At 29.0% G+C, this 15,744-nt stretch overlaps 1 protein-coding gene across 6 annotated transcripts in view; it reads right to left on the bottom strand.

The window, feature by feature from the left end:
- Positions 1–5,227: 5,227 nt before the first annotated feature.
- The window catches only part of Gli (carboxyl ester lipase-like protein Gli), a 32,808-nt gene continuing 22,291 nt past the window's right edge, over positions 5,228–15,744 (bottom strand). For 2 of the 6 annotated variants that reach the window (XM_083081279.1, XM_083081277.1), the window contains 12 exons: positions 10,387–11,132; positions 9,966–10,258; positions 9,743–9,872; positions 9,502–9,655; positions 9,224–9,401; positions 8,704–9,110; positions 8,360–8,550; positions 8,094–8,280; positions 7,731–7,836; positions 7,454–7,649; positions 7,247–7,362; positions 5,228–6,758 (listed from right to left, as the gene is read on the bottom strand). In XM_083081279.1, the coding sequence (XP_082937405.1) occupies positions 6,386–6,758; positions 7,247–7,362; positions 7,454–7,649; positions 7,731–7,836; positions 8,094–8,280; positions 8,360–8,550; positions 8,704–9,110; positions 9,224–9,401; positions 9,502–9,655; positions 9,743–9,872; positions 9,966–10,258; positions 10,387–10,653 (2,598 nt within the window). In that variant the 5' untranslated portion in view covers positions 10,654–11,132 and the 3' untranslated portion in view covers positions 5,228–6,385. Of the gene's footprint in view, positions 6,759–7,010; positions 7,040–7,236; positions 7,363–7,453; positions 7,650–7,730; positions 7,837–8,093; positions 8,281–8,359; positions 8,551–8,703; positions 9,111–9,223; positions 9,402–9,501; positions 9,656–9,742; positions 9,873–9,965; positions 10,305–10,386; positions 11,133–11,955; positions 12,127–15,744 lie in introns of those variants that run through there. The other 4 variants (XM_083081281.1, XM_083081276.1, XM_083081282.1 and 1 more) reach the window with 4 other exon arrangements.

Raw genomic sequence — 15,744 nt, 5'->3', positions numbered from 1 at the left:
TATAAGTCAACGATTAAATATTAGCTTCACAGAATTTAACGATGACCTTCGATATTATAAAATCGCGAGTTAATTATTATGAATTTAATAATTTGTTTTTTCAATTATATTTGTATTTACGAATTTCGTATCGGAAAATATTTATAAATAAATTAATAAATTACGGTTACGAAAATACCGTGTTTTTCTCTCGTTCTTTTCGCGCTCTTAAACGAAATTGTCGTTGTAATAAAAGAGTCTTATCGTTGTTTTTTTTCGTTAGGTAAACGTTAATGAAAGTTGCGTGGCTCGTATCGCCGAGGAGTCGAAACGATTTTCATCATGGAGAATTATTTCTTATCGGTTTTTGTAAGATCCATTCGCGACGTCTAGTTCGGTGCCCCGTTAAAAATTGGGAATTTTTATTGTAAGAATGGAACTAATCCCAGGTTTTCCTGGCAATTTCCGACAGCAATGGTTTTGGTAGTCATTCAACGACGAACGCCATACGCTTCTTTAAAGTCGAATTAATTTAAATAATATATATTTAGATGTGAGAGAAATGCATCTATTCTTTTCTTCTCGTTAAAAATGTTCTGTCATTATTAGGATTGGTATTATTATTGTTTAATGCCAGAAAGATTTAATAGTAGATTAAATATGGATATAGCGTTGTGTGTAAATATCTATTTTTCAACTAATTTCATATTGTAATTAGTTTTTATTAACTGTTTGATAAAAATGATTACGAACGAATATATTTTATTAATTATTAATTAATTATTTCTAGGTACTGGGGACATTAATATTAGTTTTTAGTTTCTTTTAAGAAACTATTTGCAGGTATTGGACATCCATCGCCATTTTAGAATATTAGTTTTTAGATATATACCATTTTATATATATGTATAATAAAATACATGCATAAATTAACGTATCCAAAATATTTTTATAATTTTTATTAATATTATATATCATATATACGCGAAATTATACATGAATGTTACATAAAATGTGCGAATACTTAAAAATTTAGAGACGAATCGAATGGGTACCCCTATATCAGCAAGATATTGATTAAAAGAAAAAAAATTATTAATTTAAACATTATAAGAATAAGAATCTAGAGAATTAATCTAGAATTAATTATATATTTAAAATTATTTGATTTATTTTATTTTACAAACTATTCGAATTGAAATTTTTTAAATCTTGCTGTTATCGGGTTCGATTCGTCTCGCGCGCGCAAACGGTACCCCAAAACTATTTGTATTCGCACATTCACTACAAACTTCAATGATGCATGGATTTTATTATTTATAAATATAATCGTTCGTAATCACATTTCTATAAAAAAAATTGCTATATCTATTTAATTTTCAATAAATAAATATATTTCTTAATAATGAAAGAACATGTTTTCTGACGTGAATATCAATTTCGTGAATCGAAGATAATGACGAGGGAATTGTCGTTGATTTATTACTGAAATCATTGCTATTGGGAATAGTCCGGAAGATCCGGGATTCGTTCCCTCCTACAGTGAAGTTCCCGACGTTCAATGGATCACTTAACTTTTCTTCGCAGATTGATCTTGCGAAATCTGATGAGAAACAAGATGTTAATCGTTCTCCATTTAAGATCGCTCCTCTTTTTAATGGATATTATCGGTATGTCACTCGCGTATCTGCAATTGAATATTTTGAATATTATCGATTTATTTATTTGTTGCGTTTTATCGCGAATTTTAAATCTCGATTTATCTTACAAAAATTCGCAAATGACTCGGATACTATACTTGCAAACATTACAGATCTCAAGTTTTCTATCGAAATATGTTCGCTCTTTTGTGCGATAATAATTATATCGCGCGCGTGTCTATTGAGGGCGCTTCGATTATGATATTATAAAAATTAATACACGTCGCAATCGGATATTCCGAATATTATCGATTTATTTATTCGCGTCTTCTCGCGAATTTTAAATCGCGATTTATCTTATAATTTATTATTATCTTATAATTTAATCGTTGACTTATACATCGAAGCTTTGTCTATCTTTCCACGTCTGAATATTGTTTTTAATAGTTCGCCCAAAACGCGCAGTGCAAATATTTTCTTCTATAATTTAGAAGACGATCGGTAACTTTATTAATGACTGTTTTAATTGCGATTGTTTTTACATTATTTAAATCTTATTAAGTTCTGTTACATCGACTATTAGAGGGACTTTGATAAAATCGTTCGATCCGTTATTCTCTATTAAACGTGGCGATAACGAGATTTTTAAATAATATTTTAAAACTTATAAAGCTTATTTTATTTTATTTAGCTAATCATGCGCAAGATGGAATATGTATTTTATTCTCGATCGCGAAATTCGTATAAAGTCGAATATTAGTCGCAAATAAATCGGACAGAATTTTATATTCATAAACAATACGGACCACAAATGTTTATCAAAATATCTTTGTGTATCATCATTTGTAATAATTATGTCGCCCGCGTGTCTGTTGATGGGTCCGATTATCATATTATAAAAATTATGCGTATCTGCAATCGAGAATATTCGATTATTGTCGATTTATTTATTTATCGCATTTTCTCGTGAATTTTAAATCGCGATTTATTTTGTAATTTAATCTTTGATTTACGAAGCTTGTTTTATCTTTACGCGTTTTGAATATTTCTTTTGATGGTATGCACAAATGCACCAATAATGCAAATACTTTCTTCTACAATCGAAGAAACGATCAATAATTTTATTAATGACTCTTTTGATCATGATTATTTACGTTTATATACGTTATTTATATAAAACTAATTAAGTACTATTATTGTATGTCGATTATTAATAATAAATATCGCGTAATTAATTACTACAAATCAGTCTTGTCTAGTCTATGTAAACATTTTTAATAAATTTTATATTATACGTATACTTTGGAGAGACACTTTCGTGTAATTCTGTGTAATAAACTTTATTTTGTATTAAGTTTCAAATTATAGTTTATATTAAATTTGTATTATATTTTGTAATATATATTTGTAATGTACATTGTATATTATATATTCTGTATTAAATTTTATAATATATTTTGTAATATATATATATTTGTAATGAAATTATTTTTATGTTACATAATTTAATATTTTGTAATGTGTTCTTTATGTAATTGCAAATTAATTATAATTTACGTTGTAAATATTATGTAATATATATTTTTCTAATATAAATTATGTAATATATATTTTATATATATATATATATATATATATAATATTCTCTGTTTGGAAACTTTGTATTAAAAGAAAATAAAAAGAAAATTTAAAAAAATTTTTCCTCCTCAATGTATCTCCATCTTAACAAAGGCATTTGCCGGGTGAGGAGGTTTCAGTACTCTCATGAACCTGAGAGCTATGCCGGCGGTAACATACGCCGATATTTATATAGAATATAGACTATTTTTATATTTACAGTGGCACACACATATATATTGGTAAATAATTTATAAAAATTATTTTTATTATTTATTATATTTATTATATTACTTTCAAAACAAATGAATTAATTGTTTTATAAATAATCAATTAAAGAATCTATAAATATATTAAAATTTTTCTATAATTTAATATTCCGCGTGTAAATTATATAATGCATAGAATATTTCGGAACAGTAACGCGTTATTGTTTACATATTATGATCTCGTTGTCATGGCGCGTGTGTATGTGTGTGTGTGTGTGTAGAAAGAGAAAGAAAGAGAACCACAAAATTTTATTTAAAAAATTAAAAAATTAAGAATTTATTTATATTTATATAGATAAGCGTCTTGCTATATCCCACACAGCACATTATACTAAAAGATAACGAAAAGATGTCTTTTTTAAGTTATCTTTTCGACAAAACGAAAAGATGTCTATAAAGACAGTTGTTGGTCTATAACTCAAGACTTCGAATATAATCTGACCGCTGAATTGACTGCATGATGAATATATGTTTGATTTATAAAAGATTCGTAATTGTATACGATATTTCAAAAGGGATATCTAATAGAATAATATATATTTTTAAAATCTTTATTTTATAACATTTCAGTCTCTAGAAAAGAATTTTTTTAATAAATATAGCAAATTTTTTATAAAGACATATTACGAATTCTTTTCAAGAGTTTAATACATTTATGAATTTATATTTTTGTGGTACAAAGCTTTAAACTTAAAATTTTAAGAATACTTGCAATTCTTGAATTTCTAATTAGTGCCACCTCTTATCTAGTTATATTCGTCGGATACTTTGTTAATGTTTCATAATTTCAATATTTACAGTTCGCGGATTATTCACTCGACATCGATGATTTTCCAGTTTCCAAATATATTCTGAAATAGGCGGAATATTAGAAAAATATTAGGCAAATATGATCGGATAGGAGGTAATATTAACAGAAAAAGACCGACCGTCGATAACCCAGTGAATACCGCTAAAGGTGATTTAAACAGCCGATAATTTAGCTAGGTAATTTTACTAGTTTTGCTACCTCCAACTTGATTATATTCGCCTAATAGTTTCCTAATATTTCAGAATACGTTTCCAGCGAAGAACTTGACATCAATGTCGGCAATTAATGAATTATGGATATCGAAAATAAGTAAAAATATGAATTTTCAGCGCTGACTTATTTCCGGTAAGTCCCATGGCATCTCTTATTCTTCTCTTTGATAATTTTTTATAAGTATGCGTTCAATTAAAGATGCAGATCGAATCAAACAAAACAAAAAATACAAAGATATTTTATCTCTATCAATTACTCAAACACCGAGGAAATATTTATAGTTTCAAGTATTTTCAAAAATAAAGTTCATCCGTGATATGCAGTAAATTGGGGAGATATAATTTTTTGATTTTTTATTATAGTCGGCGAAGTTAATCGTAGTTTAAAAGAGGAAAGATAAAAACATTTTTACAATTTTATAATTTTAAAAGATTTAACAAGATGTATATCATAAAAATAAAACTCTCACAACAATAAAAAAAGTATTAAGATAATATAAACAGATAAATATTGTACTAATAAAAAATCTATGAATTTATAATAATGTATAATTTTAAGTCTTATGATTAAGTCTTTTATCATTTCATGGCTTAAAAAAAAATCTCTTGATAATTTATGTTAGAACTTTTTTATTTCTTGATATAAAGATTGGTGATTCTAGTTTTGTAAATAAATAACAAAAATATGTGTACAAAATATTGTAATTGTATAACATTTATAATGATATATTGATAGAATTTTAGATTCTTTATACAATCTTGTGCGCAGTATTCTTACATAATTATAAGTCACTTTCTTTATCATAAAAAATTGTGTTGCACAATTTTTAAATACAAATATTGAAAATTGCTCTATGAAAATATGTGTGTGTAGCATTAATCTCGGGAGTGTCAGACTTAAATTTACAAATACAGTGGCAATGAGATCGCGTTAATATTAAAACTACATTTTTAAGATGTAAAAATATTAAACACATACAATAAATTGCAATAAACTGCTGTATAAAATATTTGTGCACTTACATATTTAATTGTTATAATGAATAAGGCACTCAGCCTACTTCTGATTATATATTCAACTATTTACTTAATATATAATGAATTGCATATTAAATCAGGAAATGTTGCATTTGAAACCTGCCTGCAAGTATCATGGATAATTAAACGTACTACATACATATACACGAATGCATATAATGTAATGAATATATTAAATATTCAAAAATAAGCATATACACATACACACACATACACGCGCGCGCGTGTGCGCGTACACATACACACACACATTCTATATATATAAAATCTATTACAAATGTTCTTTCATTTATATAACAATTATTGTTTTTATGGACGGAAATAAAGTAGCCACCTTTCAAGTGCTTTTTACTACTCACATAATTTATAAAATAATCTAATACGTTATAAGAATTAAAATTTAAAAAAATCCATTAATTATTAACTTAATAGTCTTATATGCACATGGCATTGTCACGCTATATTCAGAATACAGATATGACTAATAATTTGATTTGTAAATACATTGATTGCATAAAAAGTAAATTAATTAATAACAAATAGATTTTTGCATATTATTTAGAATAGACAAAGATGTGTTAAAATTTTTATAAAAATAATGTTAATTATTTTCAATTCATATATGCCTATTAAATTATTACATTTTTCACAATTTTCAGAACTGCATATAAAATTGTCTTTAAAAATTTTAACTTAATTTTATATGGCATTATATGTGAAAACAAATAATTTGATCTTTTAAAAATAATACAATTATAAAAACCTAGATATAAAAAATAAATTAAATAAATGTCGATTTGTGTAATGGTAACTTAATTATTAAACAGCTGTTTGTGGTACTCCCTGTACTAAAAGCGTCTTACTTTTAGCTTTCGGCAGTGTAGATTGACTCATTGTTTTTGTTAACTTAGGCTGACCATTAGGCGAGCTTGTAACAAAACCTTCCGATCTCATATCTTTCAAAGAGACATTAGAATTACTACGTAATGAAGGTGTAGAACTAAATTTTCTGTTATGTGCTAGACGTTCTTGTAATCTTGCTTCGTTTTGACGTGGTATTCTGGATTTTACTGGTACATCACGATATTCGTATATATTTTCTTTAGAGGCACGCGTTAAATTCTCGATTCCCTCGGAATGCTCATCCTCTCGTACCATCAGGATGTCTCCGCTATAGTAGTGATCAGATTGTCTGTAGAAAGAAACATATAGAAACATATTAGATATATCTTTACATGTATTGCATATAGAATATATGTATAAAATATAAATGAAATGAAATTAACAATTGTACATTCTTTTATTTATTTTAGTTAAATCTTTCTCTATCTATATAAATAGTGTAATGTAATATACAAACAATATAGTGCAATTAATAAAGCATACATATGTAAAAGGCAAAATAGTGTGCAAAATTGTGCATAAAGTATTTTTTTATAAATACCTGCACTCGTTCTAGCTGCTTTTGTTTTGCTAATTGTAAGCAGAAATAGAGTTAATCAGCAATTTTATTTAAAAATGGTTATATGAGAAAAAGATAAAGAAACCGTATCCCAATTATATCCCAATATATTCATGAACCAAAACCAGTCTCTGCATGCGCTATCGCATTCGGTCGCAGCGAGTGCTATCGAGTTATATTGCAGTTACATGGATTTGGTTCTGTTTACCTTTTCTTACCTTTTGGCATTACGCCAAAGCATACAGCACACCACAGAGAGTACAAGTAACAGCAAGCATGCTGTTGACATTGACCAAAATGCGATTTGCAGCGGCTGTTTAGGTTCCCACCAATACTATAATAAAAATTGTAAATATAATAAATGCAACCTAACCGTGATTTAATAATAACATGAAATTTATAAATGTTATATTACAGAGTCTTACTTCGGTAACAGGAGGATATGTAGGAACAAGATAACCGATAACAGATGGCAAATACATAGACCAGAACGCGCTCTCCGTTTGACGATAGTTTATTTGAATGGAGCTATTAAACGTTGTATTGATATTGAGATATCGTAATTGTCCATGACGAGCGAGATCAAAATGTAATCCCAAAATTTGTGAAGGCGTCGGATTTCTAAAATAAGAATAAATTATTTTAATTTTTTATAAAATGTTTTATGTAAGTAACTGTACAGCAGTATTACTAGATATGTACCCATATTTTGCAAAATTAGAGTATGCCTCCATGAAGAAGCGACTCATATTACGATCATTGTCGGTCCACATATCTCGACTTAATTTCCACTTTTGCGGGAAAAATTCTGAATTAATATATATTATGTTAATAAATGTTATAATTATTAATATTTAAATCAAATAAATAAATACACACACACACACACACACACACACACACACACACACACACACACACACACACACACACACACACACACACACACACACACACACACACACACATATATATATATATACATATATATATAATATAATATATAAATATATAATATATAATATAACATGTATATATATATATATATAATATATAAATATATACCAGAGTCCATAAATGGTGCTCCTGTTAGCCACAGAAGTTCTGTATCATGAGGTACTCTAGCCCATTCCGGCGAATTAAGCGCTTCTATCGAGGTATTTAGAATATACAAGTAGGTTGGTACATGTCTCTCCACTAAGAGTTTTGCTATTTTGTCAAATGGTGCAACATAATGGAAATCTGATAAGAGCTGAAAATATTAATAACGATCAAGATAAAGAATAATGCCATATAACAGAAATTTTATTTGGTACTGTCATATTACTTACATTTATATATTGATCACGTATGTGTGTAACATTTGTTGGATCTGGCCAATATGTATACATATACTTTATTGCTTCGTAAACACCTTGTGGATTTAGAGTATAATTATATTGCAAGACTAATTCCCAAACTTTTTGATCGAATGACTCAGAATTTATTATATATCGATTTCTCGCTAATGTAATATTATTCTCTGCAATGTAAGAATTATATGAAGTGATATATATGTACAATAATTTGCAGCGCAATAATGTATAATTGACTAAAATAAATAATAGTATGATTCTAGATGCAAAGAGATAAAAATACAATGAAATAAAAATAAATGAATTGATGGATAACATACTTATAATAAATGCTGCTTCCTGAGTTGTGACACCAGCCATGTACGCTAAATCTCTTCTATATTTACGGGCTTTAATACTCTCTTCTGGTGTTTCTGCGAAGAAACGCCAGTCAGATGCTCTCCAATCCTCATACCAATTATCTTGAGGTATCGTAAAGTTTATATCTAATACAGGTGCCCATGGAAACATTCCAACATGTGGTTTCAATTCGGAATTTCCCAATTCAAGGAAACTACGTCCATCTTTTAGGCATTGCACTAATTTCCAACTGCTCTCTATACTACAGCCGAGCATTTCTGCATATACCCGAGACGTATTTTGTACTCGATACTTATCTATTATCACTGCCCAATCAGCTAATGCTGAACCTGATTGCGCTATTACTTTTGATACCATATGTCGAGTTCTATAAAATAAAAAAATATATAATTTCAATATATAATTACAATATATATATATATATATATATATATATATATATATATATATATATATGTATATAAAAATAATTTCAGTTACCTAGGCGCAACCATTAATAATCCCGCACTTGCTGCTCCAGCACCTGGTCCAAAGAGTGTTATAGAGTCAGGATTTCCATTAAAAATGGCTATATTGTCATACACCCATCGTAATGCCATAGCTTGATCAAGAATTCCATAATTTCCAGGGCTATTCTCATCTCCAGTACTCAAAAATCCTAAAGATGCAATGGAATGAATTGTTGATTAATAATGTAATCAATAATATAAATTAAATGGTTCAAAGATTTTACAGTGTCTTTTTAATTATTTACTCACCAAGAGCACCAAGACGATAATTTATCGATACTACTACAACATTGTAAAAGGCAGCTAATATGTGAGCTGGAAACAAATTACTAGCCCCATGAGTAAATTCACCACCATGTATATAAAACATCACTGCATATTTGTTTGCTAACCCAGAACCAATCTGATATAAATGTGTAAATTTATTTAGTAATTTATTTACAATTTATTTAAAACAAACTTTATTTTTTTATGGATTTGATGTACTTACAGAAGGTGTAAATATATTCAAATATAAGCAATCTTCATCAATATCTCGTACACCTTTTGTAGCCCCAGTATATTCGCTAGGCTGAGGACATGCTGGTCCCCAATCAACAGCTTGTAAAAGTTGCCATCCTCTACATAGAAATAAATGTTTCTCTCAGCATTGTATCAGTTGTTGAATATTAAGATAGTAAAAAGTATGTTTCATGAAATATTTTTATATTAACCTGTGTGGTCTAGGAGGTTTGAAGCGGCCTTCTTTCGTAGGTGGCATAGCATAAGGAATACCCAAAAATACATCGACACTTTTTGTGACTCTTTCTACTGCCAGATTCCAAGGCCTATGCCTCGCATTTGGATCATCATATAGTTGAACTTTGAAGCCTTGAACTTGGCCATAATTTGTATTCACTATTAGATCTCTGTCTCTGAAATTTTTAGAATCTGGTCTTTCTTTGCCTTGAAGATCTTCGCGCCAGCCACCCAATATTCCTGGTAATGGAAGTCTTGCTGTTGTCTCCTTTAATAATTTAATCTTCATTAGTATAAATCCTAATCAATTAATCCTAAAAAAAGCATCTTGATTGAACATCTCATTTAAATATCTTTTCACATGACACATGCAGCAAAATGAATTTCCTCACTCACATCGTAAAGATATCTATCCTCTGGTGCCCTTGTAGGTCCTCTGTAAACAGGGTCCAGGTAGCTGGGCTGATATCCATACCTTCTGCCCTTATATACAAAAGTATAACCGGACGCGTCTTGTGGTACATACACACCGTCACGATTGTAATATCGGCTACCAGGCAAGATAGAGTCTTGGGCGAGCGCGACGATGTCCGTCAGCAACACGTAGAAGTAGCAACAAACAGCAACGCGTCCTGCGGACGCATGTTGTTTACGCATGGCCATTCTTCGCGCGATAGATTCACATAGGTGTGACTTTAAACGTCACGTTAAACTGTCACTTTCCGTCACGAGGAAACGCGGCAAATTCCCTGTCACTTTGCGATAAATGAGATAAAAGCGAAAGTCTTCTTCGTTGGTTCCCGCGCAGGCTGATAGTTTCTTTACCGATTATTGACGAAGAATGAGAGAAGAGGCATGGGCGCGTATTAAATGGACGTGTATACGATTACGAATTTTCGTATGTATTCCTTCAATGAGATACGCGAGAGGAGCACTCTTGTTTCAGCGCGTTGTTGTTACGAAATGTTTGCCACACGCGCTCGAAAGCGTCCCTACCTGAACGGCCAACACCCTATCGCCCCCCTCCGTCACGTTTGAACGTATACCTCAGGTAGCCCCGTCGCGCTCGCCGTGCGTTGTGTCCTCCGCCCCCGTTCTTCACCTCTTCCTCGAGTCGATAATACGAAATGTCACGATCGGTGCTGCAAGAAGTCCAAAGGCGGGATTAATAAATAGAATATGAAAGCAAACGAAAGACACACGAATATGTATCTGCGTCAATAATTACAAATTAAGATTTGATACATTTCAGTATAAAAAATTGCCTCGTTAAAATTATATCTATGATGAGAATTAAATATACAAGACTATAAATATATATAAATATATTTTATGGAATGTTTTCATTTTTTTGATGAATAATATGTAGTCTTTGTTAAAAGTAATTCTTCTTTCCCACAATTCAATTTAGAATTTAAGTTTAAAATTTAATTAGATTTTTACTTTATTTTTTAAAATTTAATTAAATATCTTGATATCTTGATACTTTCAAAGTTTCTCCCATATTTCAAAGAAGATTAAAAATAAAATGTTTATAAAACTAATTATATATATTATATTATGGCTCTAAAAAAAATAATTGTAATTGTCTTTAGACAATTTTGTCATTCAATTTCCAATAAGAAATACTGTCACCTGTATCAAACCCATCTATCATGAAGTATTTTATTTGAAATTTATAACGTTACATTTATTTCTGTATCAAACTTAAGTTACACGACGACACTGAAAATTATAATTATGCAATTAATCAATCTTACAATTAACGTAAAAAAAAAATGTTAAACGCGTGATACCAATGTACATATATATTGTAAAGTTATAATTTCATAACAAACGAACTTGTACAACGCACAGCTACTTATCCTCCGATTATATATTATAGTTAGATTTCACCTTCAGTACCGTCATAGAGGAAAGAAGACGTATGTCGAACACGTTAATGAATTCATTCACGAGTCATACCTTCCGCTATCTTGCCATGAGAAACCGAGATTAAGATCGCCTACACGAGTACCGTGCGCTCGAAGCCGAAGAATTACGTGAAAATGTGCGTATAGTAACTTGGCTACTGTCTCGCGCACTGTTTGCCGATCAGGTGTAATGTTGCGAAGGGCAGTGGCCGGACTCTACTAAGTCATAATGATGCTGTCGCGTGCATATATGTCGTCGCAATGGATGGGCAATGAGCCGCCCACGCGCGTAAGTCAGCGGCCCGTTGCAAAAAGCATCGTGCAGTAGATTGGAGGCTAACAAATAACGGGCAATCATTAAAAATTTAAATTTCAATATTTCTATTTATATCTATCTAAATTTTTGATCATGAATGTGTAATATTCATAATACAGATAATTGATTATTTATCGTTTATGGATTATAATATGTGGATTTGATTTTTTTTAATATTTTAATATTCCACTTTTTAGAAAAAGAATAATGAGGATCAATAGAAATTGATTATAAAAGGATGATAACTATGACTTAGTTTATCCTTCCCCTCTCCTTTTCATTAGATATTTTAATTTATACACGCCCAAAAGAATGTCATCGCGTGAACGGATATGTTCCGCAATGAGCAATTAGTTCATACAACTCCACATTTATCAACAATAGTTTTTCCTGCTACGAGATTAGATATCAAGACTAGCGCAGTGATGAATAAGTATACGCACAGCAACGAAGCCACGCATTTATCGCAGATGTCACATATTTTATCATGACACTATTTTTAATACTTTCACTTGTGAATTTAATTTGAAAATTAGATAGGTAATATCTAGGATTAAAATGTTATATTTATGTGATATTTAGCGTTAAATGTGACATATATTAAATATAAGATATTGAAATTATAGTTGATTATGATAGAATTATTAATTATTATTCTAGGATTATTATGCTTTATATGATTTTGATTTTTTCTGTCAAAATAAAAAAATAAGAAAAATTACTCTTTTCACTCTTTTCTTTTACTTTTTTATCGTGACCAAATATTTGATCGCCACCGCTGCCACCGCTATGTAACAGTCTTTATTACAAGGATCCATCACTGAAAATAAAGTATAACATACAGTATTCTAGTTTATTTCTAAATATTAAATATTATACATATTATAAAAGTTATGTTTTATAAAATTTATTTAAAAGAATCTTGAATCTATTCCAAAAGAAACCTTTATCAATGTAGCAAAAAGGAAGTTAATTATAAATAAATTTATTTAATTGAATTATCAAGCTATATATGATATATCTCCGCGATGAATTATACACGAAGCAAGCACAGTGAGAATATTTTTCACTTTTCTTTCTCTAATTTCTTCTTTAACTATCTTCAACTATCTAATATAATCAAAAATTTCCATCTGTCTTTTATATAAAAATTTTTGTCATCTTTTATTTTTCTTTCCAAACTATTATTTATTTCAATCACTTCTGAAATTGACAAATTATTTGAATTGTTACAATTGATTTTATTTTTGTCTTTGTTTAAAGAGAAAGAGATTCTAAAATGCTGCGAACTGCACGAATCTTCTGAACATTGAATTAACCAACAATACATACACGTGTGATGGGAATAAATTTACTTTTCATAAGATTCATTACGATGTCTAATGTCGCATCTTTCTTTCAAATTTTTGTAAATCTGTTTTGTAAAGCTGTTTTTTTATAACTGTTATCTTTTTACTTCAAAATATAAAGTAAAAGATGTCTCGATGTACGTTCCTTTTGTATGAATCATGTCATGACTCGTCTTTCTGACTCATGATTTTATTAGCTAAACTAAGTATTAATCGTTCGCTAGTGAAATGACTTGTTTTGTAAACAAAATGTAAGAAAAAAGTAAGAAATGAGATACTTATTTTAAAAGTTGAAAAATTATCAATTAAAACTATTTAATTAGAATATTATTAGCATGTTAAAAAGTTAAACTGAAATTCTGTTCAATAAAAGATAGAAAATTAAGTAATAGAATTTATTCTTTTAGAAAGAAAAAGAATATATATGCCTGTATATTAAACATTAAATTCTGCAAAAAATATATTAATAGAAAAATTTCCAACGCAAAAAATCATACATTCTGAGAGACTGCCACTTACAAGAATATATTCCGCCAAGCAGTACCGTGCCTAGGTAGTTTAGCACCCGGGGCGAGCTAGTCCTTTAGCGCCCTTTGAATAAAAGTGACGTCAAAAAATAAGTGCGCATTTGTTCGGGTTTATGAAGGAAATAAAAGAATATAAGTTTATAATAATTTATATAATTTTAAAGTACAAAGCTGAACAGTAATAATCACAACGACAATCATGATTGCAGACATGAACGAGCAACAATGTAAGTTACATTTCTTCAGAGGCGCATATATTAGCGACGTCATTTCAAGTGCACCGCGCTTGGATATTATAGCGATAACAACGCATCGCACACATACAAAATATTTTTTATATTATCACAATATTGTAATGCATATTAGCTTTCAAAATTTCATCTGCACTTGCGCCCCTTCAAAATTTGCGCCCTGGGCAAGGGCCCCGCTCGCCCCTGTCTTGGCACGGCACTGCCGCCAAGTTTTGTATGTGTATTATATGTGTGCTGCACGCATTTCTATAATGCACTACAATGACCAATGAATACAGCTAAGACCATAAATTACAATTAAAAACATGAATAATTCAAAGATAATTCAGAGAAGCTAGTGTACCGAGCTTGTGTAAGTTTTAATTTATGCTAAATATTTCGTAAGAAGGAAGAAAATTGTACAATTATTAAAGAAAGAAAATGAATTCTAATTACATAATAACAATGTGAAAATTATATACTATAAACATGATATAAATTCAAAAATTATATAGAAATTTTCTATTATATATTATACATATATATACATAATTTCAATAATATACTAATTAATATAATTTAAATCATATCAATATAATCAAAATATATATAAGTATATAAGTTAATAACGGATGTATATACAATTGATTATTGTTTTTATAAAATTCAATCATTCAATTTCTGAGGAAAAGATTCCAGACACGTATGCTCGACTAATTATAAAATTGTTACAGACATTTTTAAGATTCAATGAATAATAAAGCCAATTGTAAAGATATCGAGTAATATTTATAAACATGAATATTGTAAAGAAAATGTTCACCAGCAGCGCAGTGACGATAAAGCGAATACCCTTCATTTCATATCTTACTCCCCCGCATAAGTTCTTCAATTTACAGTAATTGGTAAATTTATTACTGTTTCACAGACTCGCAACTTCGCTCATGCGCCACTACAGTCTTAGTAAAGAGTTAAATAGCTTTAATTACTGCCAGCTATCGCGTGCTATCCTATTTTGAAATTATCAAACTGGTAAAAGTCATCATCAAAGTTTCGTTTTTTCTAGCTGAGACAAAATTTGTTAAATGTTAGAATTTGACAAAAATGAGATAACGATAAAATATCAAGTAATTTATTTTAAAGAAAAAAACATATGTAATAATAATATTTAAGAACTTGAAAATTTATTTTTAAAACATTTTTATTATATATACATATATATACATATATATATATATATATATATATATATATATATATATATATATATATATATATGTATATATGTATATATATATATAAATTAAAGTTCAACTTAAAAGAATTATTAAGTTAAAAATAAAATCGAAAAGTGGAAAATGAAGAATGAAATTATATAATCCATACATTTTCTATTTGAAAAATTATATACTTAACTTA

This window comes from Camponotus vicinus, unplaced genomic scaffold (assembly GCF_025532165.1).
Source record: "Camponotus vicinus isolate PSW18456_S1 unplaced genomic scaffold, iyCamVici1.0 SCAF_11, whole genome shotgun sequence".
NCBI classification, from domain to species: Eukaryota; Metazoa; Arthropoda; class Insecta; order Hymenoptera; family Formicidae; genus Camponotus; species Camponotus vicinus.
This window is presented reverse-complemented; position numbering and strand designations above follow the sequence as displayed.